Source organism: Poecilia reticulata, chromosome 10 (genome assembly GCF_904066995.2).
Source record: "Poecilia reticulata chromosome 10, P_reticulata-male-v2, whole genome shotgun sequence".
NCBI classification, from domain to species: domain Eukaryota; kingdom Metazoa; phylum Chordata; class Actinopteri; order Cyprinodontiformes; family Poeciliidae; genus Poecilia; species Poecilia reticulata.
The window spans coordinates 17,157,091-17,181,153 of NC_088839.1; the positions used below are offsets into that span (position 1 = coordinate 17,157,091).

Consider the following 24,063-nt stretch of genomic DNA (forward strand, 5'->3'; position numbering starts at 1 on the left):
TGTGGTGACACAACGCCGTGTAGTTTCAGTTTTGAGATTATTTTAGAGAATCCTATGGAGCTGCATCAAATTACGGTCGAGATTACGGATATAAATGATCATTCTCCCATTTTTGAAACCGATAAAATAAATTTTGACATTAGTGAGTCGGCTACAACTGGAGCTCGTTTTTCATTAGCTCGTTCAGAAGACCCCGACGTGGGTGTGAACGGTTTGAGAGAATATTTCCTGAGTGAAAATGATCACTTTGTTCTCAAGCAACATTCAAATGCAGACGGAAAGAAATATGCAGAGATGGTTCTTCAGAAACATTTAGACAGAGAGGTAAACCCAAATCTTTCGCTGAAACTGATCGCTGTGGACGGAGGAACACCTCAGAGATCTGGTACCGTAAATATTAATGTCGCTGTTCTTGATGCTAATGACAATGCGCCTGTTTTCAATCAGTCTGTGTATAAAGCTACAGTGACGGAAATGTCTCCTAAAGGCACGTACGTCACCACTGTTAATGCTAGCGACGCAGATTTTGGGTCCAACAGTATTGTTACGTATCATTTTTCAGATCGCAAAAGTGGTCTAAATAATTTATTTCGGATGGATGAAATTACAGGAATGATTTATATAAATGGTGACATTGATTATGAAAAAGAAAAAAAGTTCGAAATCAGAATTGATGCTAAGGATCAAGGCGGATTGACAGATTCAAGTAAAGTAATTATTGAAGTGATTGATGTAAATGATAACGCCCCTGTCATAAGCGTGACGTCATTCACTAATACTGTGTCAGAGGATTCTCCTCCTGGAACTACTATTGGTATTATTAATGTGAAAGATCTGGATTCCGGTGATAACGGACAAGTCAGCTGTAGAATTGACGGAAATGCGCCTTTTAAAATGAAATCAAATCTAAAAAAATATTATACTCTAATAACAGATGCTGCATTAGACCGAGAAACAGTTTCAGAATATAACGTCAGTGTTATTGCTATAGATGGTGGAATACCTCCTCTCTCAGCCCAAATTACGTTTAATGTAAAAGTTTCTGATGTGAATGACCATGCTCCAATTTTTTCACAAAGTGCTTACAGCGCCTTTATGAAAGAGAATAACTCCCCAGGTTTGCCTTTTATTACACTGACAGCCAAAGATCCCGATGAGAAACAAAATGCTCGTATATCTTATATTTTAGAGGACACAAATATTGGTGGATCTTCAGTATCCACATATGTTTCTGTAAATGTAGAAACTGGAGTCATACAGGCAATGGGCACATTTGATTATGAACAGATTAAAGAGATTACTTTTGTTGTTAAAGCACAAGATGGGGGCTCTCCTCCTCTCAGCAGCAACGTGACTGTGAAACTGATCATCCTGGACCAGAATGATAACCCCCCTCAGGTTCTGTATCCAGTCCAGACTGGTGGCTCCATGGTGGCTGAAATGGTGCCTCGTTCAGCAGATGTGGGCTACCTGGTGACTAAAGTGGTGGCTGTGGATGTGGACTCTGGACAGAATGCCTGGCTCTCCTATAAACTCCAGAAAGCCACAGACAGAGCGCTGTTTGAAGTGGGCTTACAGAATGGAGAAATAAGAACTATCCGTCAGGTGACTGATAAAGATGCTGTGAAACAAAGACTGACTGTCATAGTGGAGGACAACGGGCAGCCCTCTCGTTCAGCTACAGTCATTGTTAACGTGGCGGTGGCGGACAGCTTCCCTGAAGTGTTGTCGGAGTTCACTGACTTTCCACACGATAAGGAATACAATGACAACCTGACTTTTTACTTAGTGTTGGCTCTGGCTGTGGTTTCCTTCCTCTTCATCACGTGTTTAGTGGTTATTATATCAGTGAAGATCTACAGATGGAGACAGTCTCGCATCCTGTATCACTCCAGCCTCCCTGTGATTCCATATTATCCACCTCGTTACTCAGACACTTTGGGAACAGGAACTCTGCCACACGTGTACAATTACGAGGTGTGCAGGACGACTGACTCCAGAAAGAGTGACTTGAAGTTCGGAGGAGCTGGTAGTCAAAACGTACTGGTGATGGATCCCAGTTCTACCGGAACTATGCAGAGGATACAGAGTGAGAAGAGCATCCTGGATGAACCTGACTCTCCTCTAGAGGTGAGCAGCTGAGATTGCTATAAATGAAGTGCTTTTTTTTTGTCTCGATGAATAGATGTTGCATGTAGTTAATTGCATTTAGTCAAATGCACGTGTTTTTAGCACCACAGAAAGGACAGCTCCTCTGACATTCATTGATGTATTCTGTGTACATTACTGTTTTCATTTGTTTCGCTTTTTAATACCTTATATTTAATAACCACCAATACACTGTAGTGCATTGAATAATAATAATAATAATAATAATAATAATAATAATAATAATAATAATAATAATAATAATAATAATAATAATAATGACCGTCAATAATTCTTATGGTCCTCCTCATCGTGTTCATTAATATATTTCTTTTCTTTTGCTCCATTTTTTTTATTGCTCATCCTAATACAAGTCATTCGTTTTCACCTTTTGTCTGTAGGTGACGCTGTTTAACAAGATAAAATACAACTGTTTATTCTGTCTTCATCTGTTGTGGGTGTTATTGGGTGAGATCCTGCAAGCGCTGATCACTGCAAGCGCTGCAGTCGTCGGGAAACGCAAATTTATGGGAAATAAGACACCAACTCCGTGTTTTCCTTGTCTGCTAAGATGATACATTTAATGTGAAGGAGCGGATTCTGAAATAAGATTGAAAAATCTTTCTTTGACGATTTTGTTTCTCCGCCTGTTCTCCGAATTTAATCTTACAATGATGGCGTTTCAGCAGCCCTCTTGGAAATGGCGTTTTCTTTTCGGATTTCAGTGGATACACTCTGTTTTGCTGTTTTTTTCACCCCATACAGTTTCTGGACATATCCGCTACTCCATTCCAGAGGAGATGAAGAAGGACTCTCTTATCGGTCACATAGCACAGGATTTAGGTTTGGATCTGAAAAGACTCAGTTCTGGTCGAGCACGTATTGTGACCGGAGAGAGCATCCAGTACACCGAGCTGAAGGTAGACAAAGGGACTCTCGTAGTGAATGAAAGAATAGACCGTGAGCAGCTTTGCGGAGAGGTGGCCTCGTGCAGTTTCAGCTTTGAAGTGATTTTAGAAAACCCGATGGAGCTGCATCCTGTAACAATTGAAGTGCTGGATGTGAATGATCATAGCCCCGTGTTTAAGAAAACGCATATTATGTTAGAGATCAGTGAGTCCGCTAATCTTGGAGCGCGGTTTGTGTTGGACAGTGCGGAGGATCCTGATGTTGGCGTTAATGGGCTGCAAAATTATATTTTGAACCCAAACGAAAATTTCGTTTTAAAGCAGCATGTCAGTCCGGACGGGAGTAAATATGCAGAGATGGTTCTGCAGAAGCAACTTGACCGAGAAGCGGCGCCGCATTTATCTTTAAGACTTGTGGCTCTCGATGGAGGCAATCCACAAAGATCTGGTACGGTGAATATAAATATAAAGGTTTTAGATGCAAATGATAATGCGCCCGTTTTTAACCAATCTGTTTATAAGACAACTGTGACGGAAAACGCGGCAGTCGGCACGCATATTGTTACTGTAAATGCTACAGACGCAGACAGCGGAACGAATGGTCACATCACATATTCCATTTCAAACGCAAAGAGCAACATCGCTGAATTGTTGTCCATTGATCCGCATTCTGGGGTGTTATCTGTCGCGGGTGAAATCGATTTCGAAAAGGATAAAAAGTATGAAATTCGAATTGATGCGAAGGATCAAGGCGGTCTCACTGATTCCAGTAAAGTGATTATTGAAGTTGTCGATGTAAATGATAACCCTCCTGTCATAAACGTGATGTCTTTTACTAGTCCCGTGTCAGAGAATTCTCCTCCTGGAACAACTGTTGGTATCATTAATGTAAAAGACCTGGATTCGGGTGATAATGGGCAAGTGAGCTGCAAGATCGAAGGGAATGCTCCTTTTAGGATAAAGTCTAATTTAAGAAATTACTACACTTTGACAACAGATTCTGTATTAGATCGTGAAAGTGTTTTAGAATATAATATCACCGTCATTGCCTCTGACAGCGGAAAACCCCCGCTTTCAGCTAAAAGGATCTTTAATTTAAAAGTGTCTGATGTCAACGATAATGCACCAGTTTTTTCACAAAGTGCTTACGACGCTTTTATAGGAGAGAATAATTCCCCAGGTCTCTCGGTTCTTACACTGTCAACTAAAGACCCGGATGAGAATCAAAACGCTCGTATATCCTACACTCTGGATCACATAATGTTTGCTGGATCTCCAATAACTGAGTATGTTTCTGTAAGTGTTGAAAGTGGAGTCATACAGGCGGTGCGCTCCTTTGATTATGAACAAATTAAAGAGTTAGTTTTTATTGTGACAGCACAAGATTGAGGCTCTCCTCCTCTCAGCAGCAACGTGACTGTGAAGCTGATCATCCAGGATCAGAACGATAACCCTCCTCAGGTTCTGTACCCAGTCCAGACTGGGAGCTCCATGGTGGCTGAAATGGTTCCTCGTTCAGCAGATGTTGGCTACCTGGTGACCAAAGTGGTGGCTGTGGATGTGGACTCTGGACAGAATGCCTGGCTCTCCTATAAACTCCAGAAAGCCACAGACAGAGCGCTGTTTGAAGTGGGCTTACAGAATGGAGAAATAAGAACTATCCGTCAGGTGACTGATAAAGATGCTGTGAAACAAAGACTGACTGTCATAGTGGAGGACAACGGGCAGCCCTCTCGTTCAGCTACAGTCATTGTTAACGTGGCGGTGGCGGACAGCTTCCCTGAAGTGTTGTCGGAGTTCACTGACTTTCCACACGATAAGGAATACAATGACAACCTGACTTTTTACTTAGTGTTGGCTCTGGCTGTGGTTTCCTTCCTCTTCATCATGAGTTTAGTGGTTATTATATCAGTGAAGATCTACAGATGGAGACAGTCTCGCATCCTGTATCACTCCAGCCTCCCTGTGATTCCATATTATCCACCTCGTTACTCAGACACTATGGGAACAGGAACTCTGCCACATGTGTACAATTATGAGGTGTGCAGGACGACTGACTCGAGAAAAAGTGACGTGCAACCAAGGAATCAAAGCTTAGTGAGTGTCGATGGACTTGAAACGAATACACCGCAAGTGGAAGAGCATCTTACAACACATAGCTTGCAGACGCTGACTTTGGTGAGTGTTAAACCTTTTAACATCCTTTCTTTGTAGGAATATCCCAATTTACAACGAGTGTTGACTTTCAACTTATGTCGCTCTCCATGGTGCTGCAGGAATCAGTTGGTGATTTCAGAACACTTTTTTCCCGAACTACTTTTTTTTCATTGTAGATTTATTTTAGATCAATCACAGGAAATTCAGCTTTTTTTTTAAATTAGCACTAGGTCAGGTATTAGTATTACTACGAAATGCTTGGAAATCTATATTTTTTTCATAATCTACCACAATATTTCACATTTATTACTGTAACAGAGTAAAAGGTGAACTTGTACCGAGGTAAAACAAAATGGTATTTTCCTAAGGATTATTCCTGAAATAGTTTTATTTTTCTATCACGGTTTCACTTTATACATTATATATTGAAATGAAACAAAAAAGAAAACAAAACAAAAAACTAAGACATCAAGTTTCATTATTTGGAGAAGGACCTTGTATCTAACGGAAACTGTTGAGTGAACTGTTGCATGAACTAATAAATAAATAAATAAATAAATAAATAAATAAATAAATAAATAAATAAATAAATAAATTACAGGTTGGATTCTATTTTCACGTTACTACTAGTTTAAATTCAGTATTATTTCCTCTTATAACGGTGATATCTCTATTATTGTTGTTATTATGAATTTATTTATACAGTGCATTTATTCAATTTGAAGATTATCGTTAACATGTAACACGCCAGCAATGCATTATGTTTTTACGGTCCCTCTTGTAATCATTAAGCTTTATTTTCTAAATACGATGAACAAATTCTGCGCTTCCTTCTATTCAGTATAAAATATTACACTGACTGGACTCTGAGTGCCGCTGTTGATACATCGCTGAAACCCTGTGCAAATTAGGATTGCAGCAGTCCACCTCCTTTCCCTGACACTCAGTGCTTCACAAATCGACGGACAGACCTCCAGATTTTTATCGTTTAATCTCTCCTGAATGCTCCTTCCTGAAAACATCGCCCGTTTTAAATTTCTGAATTTTCTTCACACCGTTCAACCCTGAACGGATTGCTGCTTGTTCGCATTTGGATTCGTGATGTTTTGTGCGTGGATACCCGCTGCCGGAGACCGAATGCAAGCGCTGGTTACTATTCTTTGTCTTTTAAAGATGAGCTCGGTAACGGCCCAGGCTCGGTATTCCATACCGGAGGAGCAATCGGAGGGGTCTTTTGTTGGAAACATTGCCAGGGATTTGGGCTTGGATTTGCCGAGGCTTGTGGGAGGTAATGCTCGTATTATTACAAAGGATAGCCAGCAGTATGTGGATTTAAACCGAGAGAAAGGCATTCTTGTTATTAAAGAGCGAATTGACCGAGAAGAGCTGTGCGGAAAGACGACGCCCTGTAGCTTCAGCTTCGAGGTGATTTTAGAAAACCCCATTCAGCTCTACCGGGTTACAGTAGAGGTGGTGGATGTCAATGACAACAGCCCGTCCTTTCAAAAGAAAGAAATAAACCTAAAAATTGTTGAAAGTGTTGCGCCCGGGACTCGTTTCTCTCTAGTGAGCGCAGATGACCCGGATGTTGGCATAAACGACATTCAGAAATATGTGTTGAAACCTTTAGATCACTTTAAATTGGAAGTGCAAAATCAACCCGATGGAGGGACGTTCATTGAAATTGTTTTACAAAACGCTCTGGATCGAGAGAAGGAGGACACGCACACGCTTGTGCTGATAGCCGCTGATGGGGGCGAACCACGCAGATCAGGAACAGTCAGCATCCATATTACTGTGCTAGACGCTAATGACAATGCTCCGGTGTGCCGTCAGTCAGTGTATAAATCCGAGGTGAGGGAGAACTCTCCCGAAGGAACAGTGGTCACAACAGTGGAGGCAGATGACGCAGATAAAGGAGTTTACGGCGAGGTGACGTTCTCCATCCCTCATGTCGGAAAAGAGGCGAAGCAGCTCTTCGATGTAAATGTTACAACAGGTGAGATTAAGGTTTTAGGAAAGGTGGACTTTGAAAAGTCTAAAACATATCAGCTGAACGTTCAGGCGAGTGACCACGGGGGATACTCAGATACGTGTAAAGTTATCATTCAAGTAATCGATGAAAATGACAACGCACCAACAATACAGCTCATGTCATTTTCAAACTTAATTTCAGAGGACTCCCCCCCAGGCACAACTATAGCAGTTGTTAATGTGGATGATGAAGACTCAGAAAGAAACGGTCTTGTCAGATGTTCCATTAATTCTGACGTACCTTTTAAAATTGAGTCCTCGCTAACGGGATATTACACTATAGTGACCGAAAGTACGTTAGACAGAGAAACTAACCCTGAGTATAATATCACAATGACTGTGTCTGACCAAGGTTTTCCACCTCTTTCCAGTACCAAAAAGATGAACGTAAAAGTTTCTGATGTGAATGACAACCCACCTCAGTTTAGTCAATCAGAATACACAATGAGCATACCGGAAAACAACTCACCTGGATGTTCCGTGTTTGCAGTCAGTGCTACTGATGCAGATTGGGGTCAAAATGCGAGGTTGTCTTACTTTTTAGAGGAAAGAGAGATAAATGGTATAAAGGTCACAAACTTAGTATCCGTGAACTCAGATAGTGGTGTCATACATGCTGGGAAATCGTTTGATTATGAGCAGATAAAGTGTTTTGAGTTTAACATAACTGCTCGGGATGCTGGATCCCCTCCTCTGAGCTCAGTTGCTACACTTAAAATAGTAGTTCAGGACAAGAATGACAATCCACCTCAGGTTCTGTACCCAGTCCAGACTGGTGGCTCCATGGTGGCTGAAATGGTGCCTCGTTCAGCAGAAGTGGGCTACCTGGTGACTAAAGTGGTGGCTGTGGATGTGGACTCTGGACAGAATGCCTGGCTCTCATATAAACTCCAGAAAGCCACAGACAGAGCGCTGTTTGAAGTGGGCTTACAGAATGGAGAAATAAGAACTATCCGTCAGGTGACTGATAAAGATGCTGTGAAACAAAGACTGACTGTCATAGTGGAGGACAACGGGCAGCCCTCTCGTTCAGCTACAGTCATTGTTAACGTGGCGGTGGCGGACAGCTTCCCTGAAGTGTTGTCGGAGTTCACTGACTTTCCACACGATAAGGAATACAATGACAACCTGACTTTTTACTTAGTGTTGGCTCTGGCTGTGGTTTCCTTCCTCTTCATCACGTGTTTAGTGGTTATTATATCAGTGAAGATCTACAGATGGAGACAGTCTCGCATCCTGTATCACTCCAGCCTCCCTGTGATTCCTTATTATCCACCTCGTTACTCAGACACTATGGGAGCAGGAACTCTGCCACACGTGTACAATTACGAGGTGTGCAGAACGACTGACTCCAGAAAGAGTGACTTTAAGTTCGCAGGAGCTGGTAGTCAAAACGTGTTGATAATGGATCCCAGTTCTACAGACACTCTGCAGAGGATACAGAGTGAGAAGAGCATCCTGGATGATCCTGACTCTCCTCTGGAGGTTAGTTTTCCTCACCAACTGTTACAGTTTGATTTTGAGCATTTTATTGTTCTGATATATGCTTTTTCAAAGTTTCTTTCAAGTGCCAATGAAGTTAATTTATGTAAATCAGATATATTTACATAAATGAACGTTAAGTTAATTAAAAATGTTTTTGATATATGTATTTACTTCCTTTAAATTTAAGACTAATAACATAGCAATATTTAATGATACACTGTATTCCACTTTTTAATCTCTTTGATTTTCTACTTCCAAAATAACACTTCAAAAATTCAAACATTGCACATGTTTTTTTGTAAACGGATTTTGTGCATACCTGTTTTGATTAGAATATGAATTCAAAATTTTTTTCTGGTTAAGGTGACATTGTTTGCTTTTTACCTTTTCTTACTCCTTCTGTAGATACTAGAAAAAAATGTATACTGTATATAATTTTTTTTGATACAGTATTACAGAAAACGTTGGATAGTATTGATACGCAGATCAATGCATTGTTTGTAATTTTTTTTTAAATATTGACACACTTACTATTTTCATTTTAAACTCTGGGGGCCGCTGTAAGTCTTTGCAGCAAATATAAAGCTTATGAAAAGGAGCTACACCTCCGAAGTCTGACTTAGTGTTCCGCGGAGGGCAGGACGTTCGCTTTTTTATTTTCATCAGCGGTTTCTCCTCTTAAGCGTGCGGTGCATCCCGACTGGATCATACAGGAAAATAAATCACAGGCTATACTGTCTGACAATTAGCACTTTGGACGGAGATTCCCTAGTATTTGGACTATTCTATCGGGAATATGCATTTTATCAGCACGGAACACGCAGTTAAATGGCAAGTACAGGCCTTCCTCCTTATTTTTTTCATCGAATCCACCGTTTGCCAGATCCGCTACTCCGTCCCGGAGGAAATGAGAAAGGGCTCATTTGTGGGAAATGTAGCTGAGGACTTGGGTGTCGACGCTAACAGATTAAAATTAGGTGGTGCCCGAATTGTTAGCGGTGATAGCAGCGAGTACATTAAGCTTGATGTAGACAAAGGGAATCTGGTGGTGGGAAACAGGATAGACAGAGAGCAGCTCTGTGGGCAGACGTCGCCCTGTAGCCTGAATTTTGAGATGATTCTGACAAATCCGATGCAGCTGCATAGCGTTGTAGTTGAAGTGGTAGACATTAATGACAATGCGCCCACATTTCATGAAAAGGAAATGCACGTAGAAGTTCCGGAATCAGCTCTTCCCGGAACAGAAATACTACAAGTGAGCGCTACAGATCAAGATGTCGGCATCAACGCTTTACACGGTTATGCCTTACATCCGACGACTAATTTTAACATTAAAGTTCTCTCCAGCCCGAATGGCCATAAATATGCACAGCTGTACCTTTCTAATGCTTTAGATCGAGAAAAAAATGGAAAACTACTTTTAACACTCTCTGCTGTTGACGGGGGTGAACCGCAACGATCAGGAAGCCTAAAAATACACGTTACTGTTCTAGACACAAATGACAATGCCCCCGTTTTTATGCAACAAAATTTAAAGGCTTCTGTCAAAGAAAATGTTCCAGAAGGATCTTTAGTATTGAGCTTGAGCGCAACAGATGCAGATGAAGGGAAGAACGGACACGTCACATATCATTTTAATCACATGTCCAATAAGATTGCTGAGATTTTCCATCTGGATGAAAACAGCGGCGATTTAACTGTTAGGGGAAAAATTGACTATGAAGAAAATAAATTGTATGAAATTGGGGTTCAAGCAAAGGATCAAGGCGGACAAAGCACATCCACGAACGTAATAATTGAGGTAATAGATGTGAATGACAATGCGCCTTTAATAACGCTTACCTCGTTTTCTAATACAATCCCCGAAGATTCTCCTAGTGGAACCACTGTTGCTATAATAAACGTTAAAGATTTAGATTCGGGCAAAAATGGAAAGGTGGACTGCTCCGTTAATGGCAATATCCCGTTCGCAATACAGTCATCGCTTAAGAACTATTACACTCTTGTCACAAACGGTGTTCTGGACAGAGAACAGAGGCCTGAATATAACATCACTTTTACGGCTGTGGATGAAGGAACTCCGCCGCTTTCTAATAACAAGACTATAACACTTAGAATATCAGACATAAATGATAACGCCCCTCTATTTGAAAACGATTTTTATGAAGCTAGTATCGTGGAGAATAATTCCCCGGGTTTGTCAGTGTTTTCTCTAAAGGCGCATGACTCTGATTCAGGACAGAATGCCCGAGTGTCTTATCTACTTATCGATACTGAGCTACATGGTAGCCCCATATCTAGCTACGTATCAGTAAACGCAGAAACTGGTGTTATACAAGCACTTCGATCATTTGACTACGAGCAAATTAAAAAAATAAACATTCACCTAAAAGGTCAGGATGGAGGTTCGCCACCATTAAGCAGCAACACAACAGTTATATTAAATATTCTCGATCAGAATGATAACCCCCCTCAGGTTCTGTACCCAGTCCAGACTGGTGGCTCCATGGTGGCTGAAATGGTGCCTCGTTCAGCAGATGTGGGCTACCTGGTGACTAAGGTGGTGGCTGTGGATGTGGACTCTGGACAGAATGCCTGGCTCTCCTATAAACTCCAGAAAGCCACAGACAGAGCGCTGTTTGAAGTGGGCTTACAGAATGGAGAAATAAGAACTATCCGTCAGGTGACTGATAAAGATGCTGTGAAACAAAGACTGACTGTCATAGTGGAGGACAACGGGCAGCCCTCTCGTTCAGCTACAGTCATTGTTAACGTGGCGGTGGCGGACAGCTTCCCTGAAGTGTTGTCGGAGTTCACTGACTTTCCACACGATAAGGAATACAATGACAACCTTACTTTTTACTTAGTGTTGGCTCTGGCTGTAGTTTCCTTCCTCTTCATCACATGTTTAGTGGTTATTATATCAGTGAAGATCTATAGATGGAGACAGTCTCGCATCCTGTATCACTCCAGCCTCCCTGTGATTCCATATTATCCACCTCGTTACTCCGACACTATGGGAACAGGAACTCTGCCACACGTGTACAATTATGAGGTGTGCAGGACGACTGACTCCAGAAAAAGTGACACTAAATTTGGCGGAGCTGGTAGTCAGAATGTGTTGATAATGGATCCCAGTTCTACAGGGACGATGCAACGGATTCTGAGTGAGAAGAGCATCTTGGATGAACCCGACTCTCCTTTAGAGGTTAGTTGTTCTCCCTTTTTGTGCTTATATAGACTGATTAGTAGAAAAACTACATTTGTCGTCGACAGTTTCAATTTCAGAACCAGAGACAGCGATCCATTTTGCTTTTGGTGGATACTGTGAAAGCTGTTTTTTTTTTGTTTTGTTTTTTTTTCCCAGAAAGCAACTTAATGTTAAGTTACATGTCAAAAATCTGTCTGTCTGTATGCATTGATATTCATTGCAAAATGGCTTCGTTTTTGGACAGTTAAGTGTGTGATTTGTGGCGTGTGGGTGAGGCAGATGGATGAGCTCTCCAAGGACACCATGCCTGAAAAAATAATGGGTTTATTACACTCCTGTCCTTTCTAAGATGTTTTCTTATTTATTTTAAGCTTTATAGTCGTCCTCTTCAACTCAATGTATTTTTTCGTATTTTTTATTAATAAATATGTGTTTCTCTAACTCTTGGCCTAAATTAGTGGTTTACTTATTACATTAACGTTTAAACATTTCAATTTTTTTGCTGTCATCTGACAGATTGTGTTCGGATACTATAGTATCACTGAATATAAGAATTTGCTTTTGACTGGATATAGTGTGAAGTTTGTGCGTTCCCTGAACATATTTCACTGATATGATGAAATTGCAGTGCTTATATGGCTTTCGGTTTTATTTTAACTCATAAAAAAATTACATTTTATTTCAGCTTTTGTTTAAACGTTACTTCCAAATTAATTTTCTTTACGCTTTTCAGACTCTAAGGGACGCTGTTGGCCAGAAAAACATTAGAAGTTATGCTGCAACTGAGGTAGAGGAGAGAAAGGAGACAGAGAAAAGCGTCTTCACACTGACTAAGGTTATACGGAGCAACACGTTAGAGGAGAAGCAATCGTTTTTGTCCGACCTACATGCAGATGATTTTGATTTTCGTTCAGCTTGCTCATACCTGACTAACTTAAGTGGATCTAAATTCGGTGTTGTAATCTTTCCTGATGGAGACCCACCAGCAACGATGTGGAAAATGGCTTCTGCTGCTCAGGACGCCTCTGTGGCACCTGCTTCTTGTTCTCTTGATGGCGTTCTCCATTGACGGCCAAATCCGTTATTCAATTCCAGAGGAAATGAAGAAAGGTTCCCTTATCGGTAATGTTGCACAAGATCTTGGTTTGGATTTGAATAGGCTGCGTTCTGGCCGTGCCCGTATCGTGAGCGGAGAGAGCAATCAGTACACCGAGCTGAAGGCGGACAAAGGGATTTTAGTCGTGAATGAGAAAATCGACAGAGAGCAGCTCTGCGGAGAGGTAACGCCGTGCAGTTTCAGCTTTGAAATTATTTTAGAAAACCCAATTGAACTACACAGAGTCACAGTGGAAATATTAGACGTGAATGATCATGCGCCGACTTTCAAAAATAAAGCGATCCACTTAGAAATTAGCGAATCTGCAACGATAGGATCCCACTTTGACTTAGAAAGCGCATATGACCCGGATGCGGGTATTTATAGCTTGCAAAATTATGTCCTTTCACCGAATGATCATTTTGTTTTGAAGCAGCATTCAAATGCAGACGGAGTCAAATTTCCTGTCATGATTTTACAGAAGTCATTAGACCGAGAGCTGAACCAGCACGTCTCTTTAAAGCTTATAGCTGTAGATGGAGGAACTCCGCAGCGCTCCGGAACAGTAAATATTGAGATCAATGTTCTCGATGTTAACGATAATCCTCCTATATTTAGTCAGTTAGTGTACAAAGCTGTTGTGATGGAAAACGCCCCCATAGGCACTTATATAACAACGGTAAATGCCACAGATGCAGACAGCGGTTCTGATGGCTTAGTTACGTATTCGTTTTCCAATGTAAAAAGAAATTTTGCTTTTGAAATTGACAGCTTGTCTGGCAGAATAACTGTGGTTGACAGTATTGATTATGAGAAAGACAAGAAATTTGAAATAAGAGTAATCGCAAAAGACCAGGGAAGTCTCACTGACGCAACAAAAGTGACAATCGACGTTTTGGACGCTAATGATAACGCACCAGTTATTAGCATAATGTCCTTCTCAAACACAGTTTCAGAGGACGCACCTCCAGGTACGACTGTGGGTGTTTTTAATGTAAAAGATGCTGATTCTGACAGAAACGGGCAAATAAAATGCTCAGTTGAATCCAACTTTCCCTTCAAGATACAGTCCTCCCTCACGGATTATTATAATTTACTATTAGATTCGTCTCTTGATCGAGAAACAACACCTGAATATAATATAACAATTACCGCAATGGATCATGGATCTCCAGCTCTTTCTTCGTCTGCAGTTTTGTACCTGAAAGTCTCTGATGTAAACGACAATCCGCCAATTTTTGAAAATCCAAATTATTCGGCAGTAATAATTGAAAATAACACGCCAGGGGTTTCAGTTTTTAGTATGAGTGCAAGAGATTCAGACTGGAATCAAAACGCAAAAATATCATACTTTCTGGAGGACACTGTGGTTGGTGGTAGTCCAGTTTCTTCTTATGTGTCAATAAATTCCGAAAGCGGGGTAATACAAGCAGTACGCTCATTTGATTATGAACAAATAAAACAGCTTGTGTTTACAGTAAGAGCGCAGGATGGAGGCTCTCCTCCGCTGAGCAGTAACGCAACTGTGAAAATCCTGATCCAGGACCAGAACGATAATCCACCTCAGGTTCTGTACCCAGTCCAGACTGGTGGCTCCATGGTGGCTGAAATGGTGCCTCGTTCAGCAGATGTGGGCTACCTGGTGACCAAAGTGGTGGCTGTGGATGTGGACTCTGGACAGAATGCCTGGCTCTCCTATAAACTCCAGAAAGCCACAGACAGAGCGCTGTTTGAAGTGGGCTTACAGAATGGAGAAATAAGAACTATCCGTCAGGTGACTGATAAAGATGCTGTGAAACAAAGACTGACTGTCATAGTGGAGGACAACGGGCAGCCCTCTCGTTCAGCTACAGTCATTGTTAAGGTGGCGGTGGCGGACAGCTTCCCTGAAGTGTTGTCGGAGTTCACTGACTTTCCACACGATAAGGAATACAATGACAACCTGACTTTTTACTTAGTGTTGGCTCTGGCTGTGGTTTCCTTCCTCTTCATCACGTGTTTAGTGGTTATTATATCAGTGAAGATCTACAGATGGAGACAGTCTCGCATCCTGTATCACTCCAGCCTCCCTGTGATTCCATATTATCCACCTCGTTACTCAGACACTATGGGAACAGGAACTCTGCCACACGTGTACAATTACGAGGTGTGCAGGACGACTGACTCCAGAAAGAGTGACTGTAAGTTCGGAGGACCTGTTAGTCAGAACGTGTTGATTATGGATCCCAGTTCTACAGGGACTATGCAGCGGATACAGAGTGAGAAGAGCATCCTGGATGAACCTGACTCTCCTCTGGAGGTTAGTTGTTAAGAGTTAATAATGTAGTGACATATTATCAGTTTATATTATCTAGATATTTTATTTGTATTGTATTTCTTTAAATGACACAATCAAAAACTCTGCCGTAGTACTTGTTTTTTTTTTGTTTTCTGTCTTTTTTCTTGGAGATTTTACATTTATTTTAATCAAAACTGCCTGGTCGCATCCTCATTGCATACATAGCTTTCTCATAGTACATTGCCATGATTATTTCATTCCACTAAGTATAATTGAAAACAAATGCCTACTTCTCTGGTTACGCCTTTCTTATATTGCTTTTTAGAAACCAATTTTATTTTAAAGTCAGCACCATGGATAGCTCTTATGTCGTTTCAAGTGCCGCACTTCAGAGTTGTGTCTTTAATTTAGTCTTTCTTATATCTAATTTTAATAACATATAATCATCATCTTCGTCCGTTTGATGGATACAGATATTCTCATTTACAGCATCTGATTTTTGTCATAATTTTTATTGATACATTTGATACATTGATACATCATTGATTATTATGTTTTAAACTACACCAGAGAGGGTTCTACATAATTGTATCAAAAAATGATCAATTTGCATTGTTTGCTTGGCATATTAGAAACTCTGGCCCACACCTATTTTTATAACATTTCTAAATATTCATTTTAAAGGATTTGGTAAATTTGTGGCATTCGATTTAGAACACATTTTAATGCACTGATTAATCTTGAGCTTGCCATTAAGCTCATTTTGTAATTTATAATTCAAGAACATGAGAGACATGTTTTGGTTAAATTTTAGAGTAATTCAGTTCAATTCCGTTTATTTTTGTAGTGCCAACTCACCACAAAGTACAATGATATAAAACCATTTCATTGTATGCATATTAAAGTTCGCTGCAGACTTTGTTTTCACCTTTTTTCCCTTAAATAGCAACAACTTTGTATGCCATCTATCATAATCCGTTCCATTCCTTGAGCATGAACATTTAGAGTTTTTTTTTTTTTTTAACTTCTGATGTGTAATATGTTTCCTCTTTTTTACATTGACTCAATGTTTTTGAAATAGACTGCTTTTGACATCAAGAATCCATTTTAGTTCTGCAGTTCAGCTTGATGAACTCCTAGGGCCGCTGTTGGCTAGTCTGTGTTTTCAAAGGAACGCAATATTCAGTAACTCCCTTCTCAACGCAGGCACACACACAGAGAGAGAGAGAGAGAGAGAGAGAGAGAGAGAGAGAGAGAGAGAGAGAGAGAGAGAGAGAGAGAGAGAGAGAGAGCGGTAGATAGAGAACAAACAGCTCAGGAGGTTGACGCAACTTATCGGTTTTGGATTATGTTCGCTTTGTTGGATGATTCTCCTTTTAAATTTGCAGCTCACAGTGTAATTGCTGATGACATTAAACCCAGTGACCGAATTTTCCTTTACATTTTAGCGGAAATATAATTTGAATCGGGATTTAACAAGACTGGATTGAGAGGATTGCGACGATCAGAACAATGGGACTACTGGGTCTGATTTTCATCACGCTCCCGTGTTTCCTTTTGGTGAGTGGACAGGTCAGCTACTCTATTCCCGAGGAGATGCCCGTGGGATCTTTCGTCGGAGATATTGCACAGGATTTAGGCTTGGATGTGAAAAGACTGAAATCGGGAAAGGCCCGCATTTATACAGGAGACAGTGCCGAGTACATTGTGCTGGATGAAGAAAAGGGAGTCCTCCTCATTAAAAACAGGGTCGACAGAGAAGCTATTTGTGCAGAGGCGGCGCCGTGCGCTCTAAATTTCCAGGTGATTTTAGAAAACCCCATGGAATTTTACAGCATCACCGTGGAAATTACCGATGTTAATGACAACGCACCGATTTTTAAGAGGGGTGAAATGAAATTTAAAATTTCTGAGTCGGCTGTTACAGGAACAGCTTTTGTGCTAGAGCAAGCGATTGATCTGGATGTAGGTAAGAACGATCTACAGAGTTATTTGCTATACCCTACAGATAACTTTATGTTGAAACTGCAAAATCAAGTAGACGGAGGCAAGATAGTGGAAATGATATTAGACAAGCCACTAGATCGTGAAAAAAAAGATCGCCTGTCGCTTGTATTGACGGCGGTAGACGGCGGTGAACCTCAGCTTTCCGGGTCGGTTCAAATACATGTAAATGTCCTCGACAGCAATGATAATGCTCCGGTTTTTACACAGAAAGTCTATAAATTATCAATAAGAGAAGATTCGCCAACAGGATCCGTTGTCATTAAAGTTAGTGCCATGGATGCTGACGAGGGATCTAACGCAAAAATATCATATGACATATTAAACTCCGTTGATGACGCGTCTGAAATATTTAAAATAAACAGAGAGACCGGTGAAATTAAGTTGGCCGGAAACACTGACTATGAGAGGAAACGACAATATCAGTTACATGTTCAGGCAGGTGACGCAGGAGGTCTAACTGATTCTTGTAAGGTTACTATTGAAATAATTGATACAAATGACAACACACCTGCTATAAATATTATGTCAAAGTCAGCTGTAGTTACAGAAGACGTTCAACCTGGTACAGTTGTGACAATTATAAACACACTGGATCCAGATTCAGCTGAAAATGGGAAAGTACAATGTAAAATTCAAAGAGACATCCCGTTTTCTATTTCTACAACATCAAATAACTTTTTCAGTATTGTAACAGACAGTCAGTTAGACAGAGAGACAGAGTCTGCATATAACATAACAGTGACCTGCTCTGATGAAGGGGTACCCTCCCTCTCCAGCAGCATCACTCTCACTTTGCAGATCTCTGATGTGAATGACAACTCACCTGTTTTTGAGAGGAGCTCATATGAGGCCTACATTGTAGAAAACAACACACCAGGTCTCTCTATATTCACAGTAAAAGCTACAGACGATGACTGGAACCAGAATGCCCGTGTATCTTACATCCTAGAGGAATCCTCTATTAATGGAGTGCCAGTCTCTTCATATGTATCTGTTAGTGCTAATAGTGGAGTCATCCATGCAGTTCGCTCTTTCGACTATGAGCAGCTCAAAGATTTTCAATTCTGTGTTAAAGCACAGGACGGAGGCTCTCCTCCACTGAGCAGCAACATGACTGTGAAAATCCTGATCCAGGACCAGAATGATAATCCACCTCAGGTTCTGTACCCAGTCCAGACTGGTGGCTCCATGGTGGCTGAAATGGTGCCTCGTTCAGCAGATGTGGGCTACCTGGTGACTAAAGTGGTGGCTGTGGATGTGGACTCTGGACAGAATGCCTGGCTCTCATATAAACTCCAGAAAGCCACAGACAGAGCGCTGTTTGAAGTGGGCTTACAGAATGGAGAAATAAGAACTATCCGTCAGGTGACTGATAAAGATGCTGTAAAACAAAGACTGACTGTCATAGTGGAGGACAACGGGCAGCCCTCTCGTTCAGCTACAGTCATTGTTAACGTGGCGGTGGCGGACAGCTTCCCTGAAGTGTTGTCGGAGTTCACTGACTTTCCACACGATAAGGAATACAATGACAACCTGACTTTTTACTTAGTGTTGGCTCTGGCTGTGGTTTCCTTCCTCTTCATCACGTGTTTAGTGGTTATTATATCAGTGAAGATCTACAGATGGAGACAGTCTCGCATCCTGTATCACTCCAGCCTCCCTGTGATTCCATATTATCCACCTCGTTACTCCGACACTTTGGGAACAGGAACTCTGCCACACGTGTACAATTACGAGGTGTGCAGGACGACTGACTCCAGACAGAGTGACTGCAAATTCGGAAGAGCTGGTAGTCAGAATGTGTTGATAATGGATCCCAGTTCTACAGGGACGATGCAGAGGATACAGAGTGAGAAGAGCATCCTGGATGAACCTGACTCTCCTGTTGAGGTTGGTAGTATTATCCACCACATCTATTGATATTACTTATTTTTCTTATAGATTCAAATTCTTTCCTCTTGTGGAATGTGTTGTTTTGTCATACATTTGAAGAAGATCAAAATTCCTCATTATCCCTTTTAATAATTTGTTTCCTTTCTTTTCGTACCTTATTTGTGATTTATTGGAGACCACATGTAGTTGTAACATGTAATATCTTTATTTTTATCTCAAACACTGACTTTTTTTAATCCACTGAGCTCAATCTGTGATATGAACTTGATACATATGTTATCTAATAAATATTTCTGCAAGCAGATCAGTACTTCACTCAGAAAATCCATGAATTGATCTCATTGGGATTGAATAGGGATTGAATTGTACCCTCAAATATTAGGATTTTGACCGTGTCTTAAATTAGGGAAAGCTTCTTTGAAAGTTCAGACAACATTTGTAAATTAACACAAACTGATTGCAGTGCAGTTATCAGTATAAATTATGTAATCTTGTAATCCAAGCCATGTAATGCCACCAAACCTCAAACCTTAAAAAAACTGTTTAATATTTATAATGGCATATTTCTAATAGAATCATTTTCTAATAGCTGCAGCATTTATAAATAAAAGCTGCCACTTTTGTAAAAGCTGTGCTATGGCCTCCACAATAAACTAATAATGTATGTTTATAATTATAATAATTGCATTTGATCAGTTTATTCTAATTTATCTTGCATTAAGCCTTAATGCTAAGCCTAACTTTTATATATATAATACATAGTATCCATTAGCATCTTCCTTAAGATACACCTTCAACAACTTATCTTGTTAATCGGTCAACAATTTCTCTCCACAATTGTATCCAGTACAAGGAATCATATCTGATCACTGGTCTTCTATCTTTCTTCTTGATTTGCAGTATCTATAGATTGTGGCGTGGAATACAATTTTGCCACAGTTCTGACATAGTTTTTCTGGATTTTTACATCTATTGATGTTTTTGTTTTTTTTCTGGGAATACTTACAAGCACACCCCTGTCAGTCTCTATCATCTCAGGGCTGGGGATGCTGAAATAAAATGTATTTTATTTATACTAGTACCAAATGTGTTTTTTGTTTATTTATAACTTTGATTAAAATGTTACAACTTACTCCAAGCATGTTTATTATAATGCTTGGAGTAATTAAGACATTGCTGATGAACAAGTGATGAACTATCTTGTCTTTCAACTAACAGCTAAAACATTAGGACTACTAATTTATATTAACGATATGTGAACACCAACAGAATCAACAGAAATTAGTTTTAACAATTTAAACTATAAAGTAGGAAATACAATCACAAATTATTTACTCCCCCCAAAAATACTTTGTTACCTCAAAATTATGTTCACATTCATTATTTTTTTAAATGTTTGGCACAAGTTGCTAGTTCTTCATTAATGGACTAGGAACTAAACTGAGAATCTGCAGAGTGAGTCAGATGTTTTCAAACTTCTTTCTGATTGGAGCAATTGTAAGTGTTACAACTGACTCATGTTACAACTATGTGCGATCCCTCTAACAGCCTGCTTGCATGGACAAGATAGAAATCACAACGTTTAAATGTGAATTTGATATCTTCTAAGAATGATTTAATCTGGACTTTTTTTTCTTGGTCATTAAAGGCACCTGCACATGTTAATTCAATTAACTGTATTGAATGTTACTAGGGATGTTTTGACTTTGAGTATAAAGAGGATAACATATTTGAAATGTGTTCACTGGGTGGTAGTTAAACGACGCTGTGATTGTGTAATCTCTTTCAAATGAACTATTAAAGTACTGAGATATGCAATGTTTGACGTAGTGCAGTTCATTTTGTTGAACAGTGAAGGACGCTGTTTGCCATCAAGTTGCTGAGGAGGTTTTCATATTGTGCTCTCCAAAACGTCAGCACGTCGCATTGAGAGGCAGAGAGTGGCAGAGTACAACCAGGATCGCCGTGAAAGCAGGAGGCAAATAGATCCCTTTGTTTTTGCCGTTTATGTTATTCTCGTTTTTTGGGACCTCGCCATCATTTGTACTATTCAAAACTGAACAGCAGAGATAAAAAGAGGACGAAGGATTTCTAATTTTCAGCATTTTTATGCCGGTTGGAATGATGAGATGGCAAATGGTGTTGCTTTTCTCTCTGCTCCGTCTTGGTGTTTTGCGCGGTCAGGTCAGTTACTCTGTTCCGGAGGAAATGAAAAGCGGATCTGTAATTGGTAATATAGCTCACGACTTAGGTATAGGGGTGGACCGATTGAAATCTGGCAAAGCTAGAATTTATACTGGTGATACTGAGGAGTACGTGGGGCTGAATCGGGAAAGGGGGGTGCTAAATGTTAAACAGAGAATAGACAGAGAAACGCTGTGCGGTCAAACAATGCCCTGCGCGCTGCATTTTCAAATAATCCTTGAAAACCCAATGGAGTTTTACACGGTGACCCTGGAGATTACTGATATAAATGACAATCCTCCTACATTTGAGAGAGGGGAGATGAAATACGAGATCAGTGAATCGGCTCTTATTGGAGCTCGGTTTGTCCTAGAGAAAGCAATTGATGATGATGTTGGTGTGAACGGTTTAAGCAGCTACACCCTTAAACCGAACGACAATTTTGTTCTGAAAACGACGAGCCGAGTTGATGGAACTAAACATGCAGAGATGGTTTTGCAGAAACCGCTAGACCGAGAAAAAAATGAACATTTATCGCTAACATTAACTGGTGTGGATGGGGGCGAACCTCAGCTCACCGGAACACTGCAGATTATCATAACTGTGTTAGATGCAAATGACAATCCACCCGTTTGTTCCAAACCAGAGTATAAAGTAAGTGTTGCAGAAAATGCTCCTGCTGGCACTATTATAACCACCGTAAAGGCTAGTGACAAAGATAAAGGCAACAACGGAAAGATAATATACACAATTCCAAAATCAGCAGCTGCAAGTCTCTTCCAAATTAATTCTGAAGACGGAGTATTGATGCTGAACGGAAATATAGACTACGAAAAAATAAGAATTTATGAGTTAGACATTCAGGTCTCAGATCTAGGAGGATTGTCCGACGCTTGCAAAGTGATAGTTGACGTCACAGACATAAATGATAACCCTCCGTCCATTAACGTGATGTCTAAATCAACCGCATTGCCTGAAAATGCAAAACCCGGAACGGTTGTAACAATGTTGAACATACAAGATCCAGATGCTAATGAAAATGGCAGAGTAATGTGTGTTTTAAGTGAAAACTCTGCGTTTAGTATCAAAACATCCACGAATAATTTTTTTACTGTCGTGACAGAGGGGGAATTAGACAGAGAAAAGGGGTCTGAATACAACATAACAGTGACCTGCTCTGATGAAGGTGTGCCCTCCCTCTCCAGCAGCGTCACTCTCACCTTACAGATCTCTGACGTGAATGACAACGCACCTGTCTTTGAGCGGAGCTCGTATGAGGCCTACATTGTAGAAAACAACACACCGGGTCTTTCTATATTTACAATTACAGCTACAGATGCTGACTGGAATCAGAATGCTAGGGTTTCTTACATTTTGATGGAATCTGCTGTTAACGGAGTGCAAGTCTCCTCATATGTGTCCGTCAGTGCTGATAGTGGAGTTATCCATGCAGTTCGTTCCTTTGACTACGAGCAGATGAAAGATTTCCAGTTTCGTGTCAAAGCGCAAGATGGAGGCTCTCCTCCACTCAGCAGCAATGTCACTATCAAAATCTTCATCCAGGATCAGAACGATAATCCACCTCAGGTTCTGTACCCAGTCCAGACTGGTGGCTCCATGGTGGCTGAAATGGTGCCTCGATCAGCAGAAGTGGGCTACCTGGTGACTAAAGTGGTTTCTGTGGATGTGGACTCTGGACAGAATGCCTGGCTCTCCTATAAACTCCAGAAAGCCACAGACAGAGCGCTGTTTGAAGTGGGCTTACAGAATGGAGAAATAAGAACTATCCGTCAGGTGACTGATAAAGATGCTGTGAAACAAAGACTGACTGTCATAGTGGAGGACAACGGGCAGCCCTCTCGTTCAGCTACAGTCATTGTTAACGTGGCGGTGGCGGACAGCTTCCCTGAAGTGTTGTCGGAGTTCACTGACTTTCCACACGATAAGGAATACAATGACAACCTGACTTTTTACTTAGTGTTGGCTCTGGCTGTGGTTTCCTTCCTCTTCATCATGAGTTTAGTGGTTATTATATCAGTGAAGATCTACAGATGGAGACAGTCTCGCATCCTGTATCACTCCAGCCTCCCTGTGATTCCATATTATCCACCTCGTTACTCAGACACTTTGGGAACTGGAACCCTACCACACGTGTACAATTACGATGTGTGTAGGACGACTGACTCCAGAAAGAGTGACAATAAGTTTGGGGGAGGTGGATTTCAAAACGTGTTAATAATGGATCCTACTTCCTCCGGAACTTTGCAGCGGTTACAAAGTGAGAAGAGTATCCTGGATGAACCTGACTCTCCTGTAGAGGTGAGGATTTATTCATTTAAAAATAATTACTCAATATTGGCGGTTTATATTTTTTGGAATATTGTTCACAGTTGGTGCTTTTGGAAGTCTCACGACACTTGCAATGTGTGACAATGTTAGTACCGAGCATCTGAATAGCTCCACATATTTCAGGTTGAACATGGTTCGTATGTTTCCAAACATAAGCTCTTGCTTTGAAAAATATGTGAGTGTTGTGCATGATGTCAGCTGATTTCAACTAACCCTTCGTTATAATATTTTTTCAAATGTATTGATGAACGTTTAAATGTATCTTCTCCTTAACCTTCTTAACAGATTTCTTTTTTATTATACATAAAACAGG

The 24,063-nt window shown here is 40.6% G+C and overlaps 1 protein-coding gene across 23 annotated transcripts in view; it reads left to right on the forward strand.

Moving 5' to 3' along the window:
* The window catches only part of LOC103471737 (protocadherin gamma-C5-like), a 256,760-nt gene that overhangs the window by 126,854 nt on the left and 105,843 nt on the right, over positions 1-24,063 (forward strand). Inside the window, exon 1 of one of the 23 annotated variants that reach the window (XM_081611466.1) lies at positions 5,982-8,732. The exons of 18 other annotated variants lie outside the window; for them this stretch is intronic. In XM_081611466.1, coding sequence (XP_081467592.1) covers positions 6,315-8,732 — 2,418 coding nt within the window. In that variant the 5' untranslated portion in view covers positions 5,982-6,314. Of the gene's footprint in view, positions 1-5,981; positions 8,733-9,340; positions 11,941-12,736; positions 15,339-16,602; positions 19,215-21,137; positions 23,721-24,063 lie in introns of those variants that run through there. 4 more of the 23 variants (XM_081611467.1, XM_081611461.1, XM_081611482.1 and 1 more) reach the window with 4 other exon arrangements.